The 12,951-nt window shown below is 38.1% G+C and overlaps 1 protein-coding gene across 1 annotated transcript in view; it reads left to right on the top strand.

Moving 5' to 3' along the window:
* LOC118813361 (dedicator of cytokinesis protein 3-like) overlaps window positions 1–12,951 on the top strand; it is a 95,930-nt gene that overhangs the window by 41,547 nt on the left and 41,432 nt on the right. The window contains exons 16-23 of the mRNA XM_036578650.1: window positions 720–882; window positions 3,520–3,626; window positions 5,490–5,661; window positions 8,185–8,282; window positions 9,419–9,502; window positions 9,706–9,806; window positions 11,676–11,757; window positions 12,214–12,384. Coding sequence (XP_036434543.1) covers window positions 720–882; window positions 3,520–3,626; window positions 5,490–5,661; window positions 8,185–8,282; window positions 9,419–9,502; window positions 9,706–9,806; window positions 11,676–11,757; window positions 12,214–12,384 — 978 coding nt within the window. The remainder of the gene's footprint in view (window positions 1–719; window positions 883–3,519; window positions 3,627–5,489; window positions 5,662–8,184; window positions 8,283–9,418; window positions 9,503–9,705; window positions 9,807–11,675; window positions 11,758–12,213; window positions 12,385–12,951) is intronic.

Raw genomic sequence — 12,951 nt, 5'->3', positions numbered from 1 at the left:
ATGATAGTTCTGTTCTGCATCAGGAGGTTAGCAGATAACTGAGTGTATATGTGTGTGCCTGTGCTGGAGAGGTGTGGGGGTATTTATATATTCTCTCTCTCCTCTCTTTCCTCACTCTCTCTCTTTCTCTCTGTCTTCTTTCTCTCTCTCTTTCATCTGTCTCCTCTTCCCCTCTCTCTCACTCTTTTCTTTCTTTCTTTCCTCTCCTTCTGTCTCTCTTTCCCCTCTCTCTTTCTGTCTTTTCTCTCTCTTGCCTTCCTCTTTCTTGCTTTTCTCTCTGTCATTATTTCTCTCTCTATTTTTCTCTCTCCTCTCTCTTTGTTTCTCTCTCTCTGTCTCTCTGTTTCTCTTTCTGTTTCTTTCTTTCCTCCTTCTCTTGCTTTCTCTTGCTTTATCTGTATCCTCCCTCTCTCTGTCCCTTTTTTCTATCCTCTCTATTGGTTTCTTTTTTCTCTGTCTTTCTCTGTCACTCTTTCTCTCTTTACTCACTTTCTCACCCTTTGTCTATATCCTACCTCTCTCTCTGTCTGTTTCCCTTTCACTCTTTCTCTCTTTCTTTCTCTCCTCTCTCTTTCACTTTCTCACTCTTTATCTATCTCTCACCTCTCTCTCGCTCTCTTTTTCTCTCCTCTCTATCTATCTGTCTCTTACTCTGCCTCTCTCTCTGTTTGTCTTTCTCTCTCCCTTTCTCCCTCTCTCTCCCTCTCTTCCTCTCTCAGGACTGTATCAGCGTGGGCTGTGGAGAGCCCAGTGTTAGTGAACATTGCTCCTTTGTGCTGTACCACAATAACAGTCCTCGCTGGAGTGAAAGCCTCAAACTGTCCATTCCTATTGAACGCTTCCGCGGATCGCACCTACGCTTCGAGTTCAGACACTGCTCCAGTGAGTGCTGCTGAGCCTCTGCACTATACACTGTGCCCCACACCCATCAACTTAACAACTTCAGTACATGATGTGCCCTGGACACTTACCCTTAAAAGTTATGTGTGAAGTGGAATTTTTATACCTCCTCCTGTATCCCAGCTTTTAGCCCAGCGATTATAGAATACAGCATAGAGCTATTTATGTTCATTGTTAGAGCTTAGAATTAGGGTTAAAGGAATGCTCTATATAATAGAAGCCAGTGGACATGTGCTGAAACAACTGCCCATTGACTTCTATCAAATGTGTTTTAAGTGTTAGCATTTCTTTTCTAAGTAAAGGGAAATGTGTCCTAAGTAATGTTCCTGGTAACAGAGCATGATACACACAAATATAGAAAAATGCTGGAGCATTTCATTAAACTGTGGACACAAAGCACTCTATTTTTTATTTTTTTTTAAACTAATCACATTTGTCTTATTTGCCCCAAATTACCCTAAATATACTTTTCTTTCCATTTAAAAAGATAACTGAACAAAATAAGATTAATCTGCATGTATTTATTATTTTTCTATTAATTATGTAATTTTATGATTCATGTTCTTTCATACCACTACACGTTTATCCATCCATATCCATGTGAAAAGATATGTCAAGTGTGCAAGATGTTTTTTTGCATAAAGTATCACAAGTCAGGAAGCATAAGTTTATTAACTTTATTAGTGCAGACTTAAACATCATCTGATACTGTTATCCTGTGATATGCTTGGAAAATGTTGTGCTATTGAATTTTATCAGCACTGCCCAGCACTAATGTACAGTTGTCTCATCGGTCTGGGCACCACAAGCAGTGTGGGGGAGCAAAATATAAGGCCAGGCACCTCAAATATTTTCTGAATTTTACAGTGTGTCACACCATTGTGATTGGGCAACACTTTGGATACAGGAATTGTGGAAATGTACTCATTTCCTAAACCAAACACATAAGAGGAAAAGTGCAGGGTTTAGATTAAACACGTTGGTAACTGTATGAAACCCATCAAAAATCCAAGATGTAGCTAAATTAGCTTACTAAGTCTGGCTAGTCTTTTTATTAACTCATTACGTTTAGTGTCATGTATTAAACCAATGGTACAAGCAGAAAATCCAGTGAGTTTTAGGCTGAAATTACCTACCCAGAAGCACAGGAACGATACTATTTTTATTTTCATTATATAATTTATTAAGGCATTTGTCAGCTACATTTGATGGACCTTCTCAGTTTTCACTGTGATCTGTAGGATCTATTAGGCTGCTGAAAGATCAAGTGCCTTCAAATACATACTGGATACTTTAGACCTACTCTTTTCTGAAAGTTTGGATATATTGCTCCAACAATTACTGAGAATGTCATGAGGTAAATGATTTACCCTCGCCATTGATAACTCCACAGTTGGCATAACAATTGGCGATGGGGTCACTCTATTTTGATATCATTACGCTTTCAGTATATAACTATGCGGCAGTGCTGAGGCAGGCCACTGCTATAATTTTATTTTACATCAGCCTTGTAGCATCCATCAGATTGCATAATGTCATCACATGAGTACCTATTGTTACTTATGCTGGCCCTGCATTTCATTAATAAACTAATTCCAGATTGAATTCCATCAGTGTATTATGTATAAACACCTAAATTCCAAAAAAATTGGGACAGTGTGAAATGCTAATAAAAACATAAAGCAGTAATTAGTAAGTTCTGTTTCAAACAAAACAGTACAATAACACACTATTTGATCTTTGACCTTATACATATATAGATATAGTCTTCCCCCCAATGACTGCTGGGACAGGCTCCAACACCCCCGCGACCCAGAAGGATAAGCAGTTTAGAAAATGTGTGTGTGTGTGTGTGTGTGTGTGTGTGTGATTTTTTCCAATTTTAATTCCTGCAACAATTTTTTTTTTTCAAATTGGGACAGGAGCATGTTTACCTTCTAACGGCATTTATTAATCATTTAATCATTTGGGGACTGAAGACATCAGCTGATCCAGTTTTGAATGTAGAAAGTCAGATGCCTTTGTTGTTATATTTTGCACTTCATAATGTGGCACACATTATCAATGAGAGTGTTGTCTGAGGGGTTGAAGGTCACAGGCATTCAGGGTCCTTTACGAGTTTCTCTGTATTCCCTGAATGCTTTGATGACAGCATGCACTGTAGATGGTGCAAATCCTTGCAATAGTTTGTTTAGCAATGTTATTTTTGCTCTTGCACATTTTTTGGCAAAGTGGTGAGCCTCTAACCATCCTTGCTCATAAAGCAAGGCCTTTCCTCGATGCTCCTTTTATGCCCAAGCATGATTGTATCACCTGTTTAAAATGTATTTTGAACATTTCATGATGTTTCTAGTCTTAAATTGCCCCTGTCCCAACTTTCTTGGAGTATATTGTGAGCATCAATTTCAGAATGAGTGTGTATAAATATGTAAATTTATGTAAATTTTGTTAAGTTGATAAGATAAAACATTAAAGATGGTCTTTGTACTGTTTGAATTTAAACACAGGTCAGAGTGTATCAACTGCTTTCTGTATTTTTTAATTTGCATTCCACATACTGTCCCTACTTTATATTTGAAATGTGTGAACTGTAACAGTGTTTGCTGTATTTTCATTTAGCAAAAGATAAAGGAGAGAAGAAGCTCTTTGGTTTCTCGTTCACGCCGCTCATGAGGGAGGATGGGACCACCTTATTGGATGAGTGCCATGAGCTTTATGTCTATAAGGTCAGCACACACACACACACATATGTATAGACACATACATCTGTCCGATAGCAGAGCCCCCAGACTAATAATAGCTTGTGTGGTGTCACTTCTTACTTCCTCACACCTCAATAAATACCCTGGGTAAAAGTGGCTAAAAGTATGTGGACACCTCACCTTCACACTATATGAGCTTGTTGGACATCCTATTCCAAAACCATGGGCATTAATATGGATTTGCCCCTTCATGGGCATTAATATGGAGTTGCCCCCCAGAACTCTGTAGTGAGCGATGTGTGATTTTTAAAAGCTATGCGCTTCGGCACTCGGTGGCCTTGCTCTGTGAGTTTGCATGGTGCTTTGTGGCTAAACTGTTGTTGCTTTTAGACGCATCCATTCCACAACAATAGCACTTACAGTTGATCATGGCAGATCTAGCAGGGCAGAAATTTCATGAACTGACTTGTGGCATGTAATGACAGTGCCACATTTACAGTCATTGAGCTCTTAAATATAAGCCAATGTAATAAAGATCTCTCATGCTTATTGTTCTAAAGCAATGAAATAAATAAAAAGTAGAAAAAGAACACAGTTGCTGTTTAGCAAAGATGAGTTAGTTGGCCTGTTTTCTCAGGTTGGAAGTTAAGTGTGTAAGGATTTTTAAAGGGAGAGTTCACCTTATTTCACATTACAGCCCTTCTAAGTAGTTACTGGGTGAATTCTAGGCACCTCAGGTGGTTTTATATCAATTGCTTGAATAATTTGAGTAGATTAATGCAAATAAAACTGCCCAAAGCCCCACTCTGCCACCCAATCCCTTAGAACTAAATTCAATGTCAAAATACGTATAACAAACATTGTACACACAACTGGCTGATACACACCATAATGTACCTCGTGATGGCTTCGTTGACATGTTTTGTTCAGAAAAGACATTCTAGGAGGCTAATAAAGCATCTATATTTTATCTGTTTTGCATGCTTCAATCAGAAAAAATCATCTTTTGTATCGGGAGCGCTTCTCGGACGTCTTCCTCTCTGTGTGGTACTCGCTAGTTGGTGTTGTCTGCTGTCAAGAACAAACCTACCTCCAAAGACTGTAACTCAGTCCAGGGGAAAACAGTGGGTATAAGCCCCGGTTTTCTCCATGATTTTTTCAAATTACCTCAAGATATCAGCACCACATTCAGGGTGCCGCAACAATTGTAGCCATAATTTGCTCAATTCTCCATCTCTGGGAGGAAATGAAAGGATACGAAGTGAATTCTCGGTGCTCTCTGTGAAGCTTTTCCACAACCAAAAACAATGAAGCTCATATTGCTAATTATACTGAGCAAGCTAACCAGCTACTGCAACCAAAACAAAGCTGGATGTGGCCATGTTTCTACAGTGGTCCAAAATACATATAACAGGGATCAGATGTGATTCTGGGTGAACTCTTCCTTTCAAAATTAAAATGGTTGAATATGTCACTAGAAAAACTAAAGTAAAAGTTCTATGGTTTAATTCTACTCAGAAAATGTGTAATTTATCCATTAGCTGCAGTAGTCACGTTTTCCATGTCTGGGAGAGAAGTACAAGTAGTCTGGCCACAGAACACATATGAGATTTCCCAGAAGACTGCATGAGATCACAACATATAGGCTGTTTGGTGACTGATGCTCTTTAGTAGACCAAATGTGGCAATTATAAACAGAGTTTTTGATGCACTGCATTCAGCTCAGTACTTCTGAGTTTCCTGACAGCACAAAAGACACTTTGAAGATGAAAAGAATTCTCTTTGCTCTGCTTATGAACTATTAATTAATACACATTTTCTCTTTTGTTTTCTCTGCCTTGCTCTGTCTTTTGTTCTCTGCCTTCCTCTCTGTCTCACTCTCTGTAGTGTGATGAGAACACTACGTTCAGTAATCAGGGTTTGTATTTGAGTATGCCGTGCTGTAAGGCAGATTTGAACAGCTGTCCTGCTATCCCAGCTTCATTCCCTTTCCAACGGAGCAACAAGGAGAGCTTCTGTATCAGCACCCTGCTGGCTTCAACAAAGCTTACACAGAACGGTAAGTACACAATACATCCTGACATATGGGTTTTTGGACATACTGTTCTAAACCCATGTAAAGCCCCAAACATAAGGAAAATCTGGCATTGTATTTTGAGTCCACACATCTATCTGAGATTTCAGTTGTGTCCATACATAGATTTTAGATCTGTAGGCAGTAAAGGTGTGACAACACACTAAATGCAAAATTCAATTTGACATGATATGTGGTGTATCAGTTATGACACATTTTTCAATAGAGCAAAAATAAGGAGAGCCTAAAAACATATGCCTTGGTGCACTCGACAAAAGTTGAGTCACTGGCCGACTGACTGACTGACTCTCTGTCTGACTGATGTCTATTACTGAAACGTGCATGCTCAGGTGTCGTCCAAGACTAGCAGCAGGTAGTGCTATACACCATTAAATGTCCCCTCATTCTCTCCCACTGTTACTATTATTTACAGTATTTGATTGACGTCACACTTGAGGGTGACTTGAGGCTTGCAGAGCCACTGTTTGTATACCGTTAGTTAATAAAGTGTCCTGACAGATAAAATATAGCCATTGTGTACAGTGTGGTTCATGGTTGTAGTAACAACAGCAACAAAATCAAAATAGTGTATGCTTTTATAGCATCGCGGCTGTCTAACATTGTGAAGGGAAAGAGGCTGAAGAGCTGAGCCAGTGAAGGAGAATTTTTTGGACAGTGAGAATAATCATCCTATACCCGTAATTTCACAGATAGACTGTTCAGTGAAGGATGACTTCTCCTGACCATGTTTGAGTGTTCAGAATTGTTCACAATTGACAGCTGACATGAACTGATGATTGACGATTATGCAGTTTTGCTATTTATGTCTAAATCTCTTATGCTTTAGCTAGATAATGAATGCAGTTAACGCCAAAACTAGCAGAGCTAGTGATCTAAGCTATCACTCACTTTTTGCAGTAAAGACGACGTTTGATGGTGTAGTTGATGGCACAAAAGACAGAATATCGCTGACCTGTTTACAGACCAAATAATCATATGATTAAAGTGATTTGTATTCTGTATCTCCTGTCATGTGTAGGCTGATTTACGATATAATTCTAATTCAGAATCAAAAGATAACTTCTCGATTTGGTACGGATCAACACCCTCTCATCAAACTGACTTTTCCTTCATATCTTGATGTGGGAGCCATAGTTGGCATTGACTTCTCATACACATTATGTCACAGGGTGCTTTTCCTGGGTTTTGTGAAAACTGTCTGTAACCTTAAAAAAATGGAGAAAGCTGAAACACCTTCACTGAAACACATAATGGGTTTTATTGTAACAATGACCTATTAACAGATGACATAATACAACTTCTATTAGAGTTGGAATTTTTTCCTTATCTTGCTGTATAAGCAGCCTTATTGAACTATTTTTTATTATATTGAGCTAACTTTAGCTTGCTTGGAAGCTATAATGCTAACACTGTTAGCTAGTATGCTAGTAGCCAGAGAAGTGTTTTTTGGTCATATTTACATTCTCAACAGAGAATGTAAATTTTGCTCACTCTACACATGATTCTGAGTAACTGTAGACATTTGTGTGAGTGTGTGAGTAGAAATCATCTTAGAGTCTGAATCTATGTTACTGTGCTAATAATCTGTAATTATAATTAGCTGGAGAACTAGCTAAAGCTGCGTTTATGGATTCATTCATGACATAGCAGTAGACACACTATGTCAGAATTATGAAATAACTATTAAACAAATCCACAAAGAACTCAGATTTATCCACTACCGGTTCTTTACCAGCACAGGATGACATTTGCATTGCATAGTGCCTTGAATTGCTAAAGTCCTATACAATTATACTGTTTAAATAAGGTAACTTGATTTACATAAGCCCTATGAGAAGGTAGGGTAAAGCCAGTTTACCACTGACTGACTGTAATTTCTGACCGATTTACACATTATAAGAAATCACAATATAAATGACAGAGATAGAAGTAGCTGCTTGATTTACGTACTGCCATTACTCCAGAAAAAAAGAGTAGTAAACATCTCTAAATATTTAATTTAGCTGTTATTCCATTTACCCTAACAATTTACCTTGTAGTCTTAAGTGAATGTAATGTGTAATTAGCATTACAATTAGCTTAGGAATTCACAGCCAACAGTCCTAAAAATCAGACCTTTTTCTGTAACTTTTACATGTTCTGTGTTGTACACATGAGGTAGGACAGTACCTTTACATATTGTCATACATTCCACATAAGTGGAAAAAATATATATGCAGTCGTATGCAAAAATTTGAACATCCCCACTCAAACTGGTTTGATTGATGAACTGAAAGCTCTAAAAGTTAGAGCATTTAATTGTTGGCCACATTGCAGCATTAAAAAAGTGTCCAATACATCTCTTTATGCATATGTCAATAAACTATTAACACAGACACACACATGAGGATGACTTACTTCATAGTTTGACCTAATTCTTTTTTAATAGAAAGTAAGCCCCTAAGCGTTAATATTTTTGTTGGTTTGTGTATATGTTTGTGTTTACAGTGGATCTTCTGACTCTGCTAAAATGGAAAGCTAATCCCGAGAGAGTTCTGGACATCCTCGGCCGCTTACGACTTATCAGTGGAGAGGAAATTGTAAAGGTGTGCACATATACATACATTTCTATTGTACATATAGTACTGTGCAAAGTTTATTTATTTTATTTCCGGTCAAAACGGACATTAAGTACAAGCAGGAAGCATATAGTTAACAGGCATTTACAAATCGATCAATAAATATCAAATCTATTGGTATTTAATTTACCCACTGTATACTTTAGTTCACCCTACTGCCACTTTAACCCTTTAAGTTCTTGCAACCTAAAAATCTACAAGTTACACATGTCCTCATTACAAAAGCTTTTCCCAAAGGAGTTACTGACATTGTCTCCCTGCAAAGACATGATAGCATTTAAACAAGTAACTACTTAAACTCACTTTAGCTGCCTCACAAATTTTTGAGGAGATATAAAACAATCCAATTGCATAAGGTAAGGGAAAGTGAAAGGAAAATGAGTGAAAAAGATGTGGAGTAATGTTGATGAGTGTGAATTTGTAATTGGGATTATTTGGATTGTGAGAAGCAGAAAATGCAAACCAACATCTGGTCTGGACTGAACTTTGGAAGTGTGAAAACACTGTACACTGCACTGCACCTGCAGAAAAAAACAGGAGTTTAAAAAATTATGGCAAGATATAGAGAAGTTGGGAATCCTAACAACCATGCAAATTCAGCCATGCCTGGTAGACAGCTAAAAGTCCCCACCATCAGATAAACAGTACTGAAAGCTGTCATCTTTGAGAAAAATCTTGCTTTAGAAAAAACAGATGTTTCTGTCCATCCTTCCACTGTGTAAGTAGAGGTCTTGGTGCTATGGGTCTGAAAGAATGTGTAGCTGTTAAGAAGCTGTTACAGGGTAAAGGAAGCAGACAAAACAGAAGAAAATTTGCTCTAGAATCTTGACACCTGAGATGTGGAGTACGGTTTTATGGACTGAAGAGTCCAAATTTGTAATTAGAATTAGTTGGATTGTGAGAAGCAGAAAAACAACCTTTGAAGGTGCAGAAAAATATCTCTGCCATAACTAAGCTGTAATAAAGGCAAAGAGTGGACACCGTTAATACTGAAAAATGTTATATTAGATTTAGTTTTTGAGGCATCTGTGTAATTTTGTGTTAAATATATACACACCCACAATATAAATGAAAATGAGTATGGTTGTGTGTTTTGTCTGTAGTTCCTGCAGGATGTACTGGACACATTGTTTTCTCTTCTTGATGATAACATTGACAAATATGGACCACTAGTGTTTCAGTCTCTGGTAAGACATTTTGTATATGTGTATGTTTCTTCAGCTCAGGTGCATTTACAAATAATAAAAATATCTAGGATATTTCTGTATTCTTTTTGTAACCAGTCATTAAAATCTTTGAATAAATTAATAAAAAATGTTAACCTCTCTCTTTTTGCATAGATGAGCCATAGTGTTCACTTATGACTTATGTGTTTGTGCATGTGTTTTAGGTGTTCATCATCAACCTGCTCAGGGATCCACGGTATTACCATTTTCGCCCAGTTATGGATGCCTACATACACAACCAGTTTGCAGGAGCGCTGGCCTACAAGTAATTAACACATAAACACATTGCCGCCTCAGATATCAGAACAAATTACTCTGCACCTCTGTTTATGGTGTAATTATTGGAAGTGCAGACAGGGCTGTCGCTCTGCAGCCCATAGCACGTCTTTATTGGACCCCTTATATCACTACTTGCACAAATTTATCTATGTATGACTCATGTAGCTGTGATAGCTAAATAATATACTTAAAATATTAGCCTACATTTTCAGCACTAACTTCACTGAAACATAGCAAGATCAAGTTAACTAGCAAAACAGTGCTTTTAATTTTTAATTTGCACACTGTTTCCATAAAGAATTGACCATGTGATTTGTAGTTACTATATGAAGGATTTATTCCAAATCTGTATTATTCTGTAAAGTAAAAACATAAAAGAGGTTAAAGTCCATCTTGAAAATGTATTACTTTGTCTAATGAGACCATGAAGAGAAAAAAAAAATTCTGTTAAAATTTCGCTTCCTGTATAGGGGTTCTAAATTGTACACTATATGACCAAAAGTATGTGGACATCTGACAATGACACCTGTTTGAGCTTATTGGACATCCCATTCCAAAACCATGGGCAAAAAATATGGAACTGGAGTCTGTGGAAATTTGTGCCCATTCAGTCAAGGGAATTTGTGAGGTCAGGCACTAATGTTGGATGAGAAGGTTTGGCTCGTAATCTACGCTTTAGTTCATCCCAAAGATGTGGGGTTGAGATCAGGGCTCTGTGAAGGCCACTGGAGTTCCTCTACACCAAATATATCAAACCATGTCTTAATGGACCTCTTTGTGCACAACTGTGCTTGAACAGGAAAGAGCTTTCCCCAAACTGTTGCCACAAAGATTTGAATCATCTGACTGTGAAAAATGTATTTGTATGCTGTAGTATTAACATTACCCTTCACTGGAACTGACAGACCAAGCCCAAACCCTGAAAACAGCTCCAGACCATTATTCCACCTCCACCAAACTTTACTGTTGGCTGTGCATTTCGGTCAGTAGACTGCCAGGTGGTGACTGACAGGTAGTGAAGCATGATTCATCACTCCAGAAAACATGTTTCCACTGCTCCAGAACCCAGTAGTGGCATGCTTTACACCACTTCAGACAACGCTTGGCACTGTGCTTAGGCATTATGCTGTGTGCAGCTGCTCAGCCATGGAAACCCATTTTGTGAAGCTCCTGGTGTACAATTCTTTTGCTGATGTTGCTTCCAGAGGCAGTTTGGAACTCTTTAATGAGTAATGCAAAGACAATCTGCAATTTTCTAATGTGCTACATGCTTCAGCACTCAGTGACCCCACACTGGGAGTTTGCTCCTTGATGCATCCACTTCACAATAGCACTTTCAGTTGACTGGGACAGATCTAGCAGGACAGAAATTAACTGACTTGTGGCAAATGTCGCATCCAATGACAGTGCCATATTCAAAGTTACTGAGTTCTTTAGTATGACCCATTCTGCCAGTGTTTGTCTCTGGAGGTGGCTAAGTGCTTGATCTTATACACCTGTTAGCAGTGGGAGTGGGTGAAACCCCTGAACTAAATATTTAGGAGGGGTCTCCACATACTTTTGGCCATGAGATGTAGCGCACATCACAGCTCATATAGTAACTAGAGATGGCATATCAGTATCGATGGATATCAGACTGATAGCAACAGAAAATGCTAGAGGGGATATCAAAGGAAAAAAAAATTAATCTGATCAAATCCTGTAACAAATCTAGCCTGAAATAGCACACACTCACACTGTGTGATGTGATGTTAGCTGTGCCAGTTCTAATTACATTTCATAGCTCATATTATAGCTGGTGTTACATCACGTATTGCTTATATCGTTGAACGTGTATATGTGTGTGTGTTTATAGGGAGTTGATCCGCTGTCTGAAGTGGTACATGGATCGCTCTGCTGAGGTTGTGCGCCAGGACCACATTCAGGATGCTATGAGGGTCAGTAACATGCTTATTTCATTGACCCAATCATCAGCAGATCGTGAGTTCGATCACTGCTGATGCTACAGCCATCTGTATCACTGCATATGATTAAATTGGAGAGAAATTAGTAGTAGTAGAGAAGTAAAAAGTTACGTAGACTTTTTCTTAGGACTTAAGAAAATATTGATTGGATGATGTGTGGCTTAAATTTACATTATGAAAGGCAATCAGTTTAACATTTTAAAGGAAGTCATTTAGTTTGTACAAATCTCCTGTTATTGCCTCTGCACTCCTACTAGACAACAATACACAGTAGAATTTTTAGTATTCCTATTCTAATTAACCTTTAATGGCCTTGACAGTCATAGCCTTCCCTAAGCCTAGACTCACCCCTGCTTGACCTAAAGACTTCAGGAAACAATCTCTAAATTCATCGTATGTGTCCTTCTGTGTGTGTGCTGATGTTTTTAGGCACTGGAGTATCTGTTTAAGTTTATAGTTCAGTCTCGGGCTCTGTATTCGCGGGCCACATGTGGTTTGGAAGAGGAGCAGTTCAGAGCCAGCATTCAGGAACTCTTCCACTCCATCCGCTTTCTGCTCAGTCTGGATGGACGTAATGCTGAGACACTCGTCTGCACACAGGTGATGCATACATATCCATACTTGTTGAATACTTGGGCATATGTGTTAACTAGGGCTGTCACTACACGTAATATTAGTAATCTTTTTAGGGGTTTATTGATACTGATACTGGTATCAGGTAATGGCCTGATACCATGCTTATTTACCTGTACTCAACCTCATGAAAAAACACAGATACCAACATCTGATACCAGCTGATACTATGCAACGTAAGCCTAGTTAGTGTTCACTGCCAAGCAAATAAACAAATGACTCAAGCTAATGCACTTCATTTAAAATCAACTAGATTTTAAAGAATTAACTGTTAAGGTACATTGTATTTATTTATTCAAACATCTAGTTAATTCTCTGATATCAGATGATATGATATCAGACTCGATATCAATGAGTACTGATACCGAGTCTGATAGTACTAACAAATATGTACTCATACTTGGTCTGAATAAAAAGGTATCAGTGCCTCCCTAAATTGAGTAATCTAGCAGTTATTATTTTGATGAGTAATAATTTTTTAACTTTAAACAATAAAAATAGGCTCAAACGAACAATAAAATATTATGCAGAGCC

This window comes from Colossoma macropomum, unplaced genomic scaffold (assembly GCF_904425465.1).
Source record: "Colossoma macropomum unplaced genomic scaffold, Colossoma_macropomum, whole genome shotgun sequence".
In the NCBI taxonomy this organism is placed as follows: domain Eukaryota; kingdom Metazoa; phylum Chordata; class Actinopteri; order Characiformes; family Serrasalmidae; genus Colossoma; species Colossoma macropomum.
Note: the sequence above shows the minus strand (reverse complement) of the source record. Positions and strands in the feature narration are given on the sequence as shown.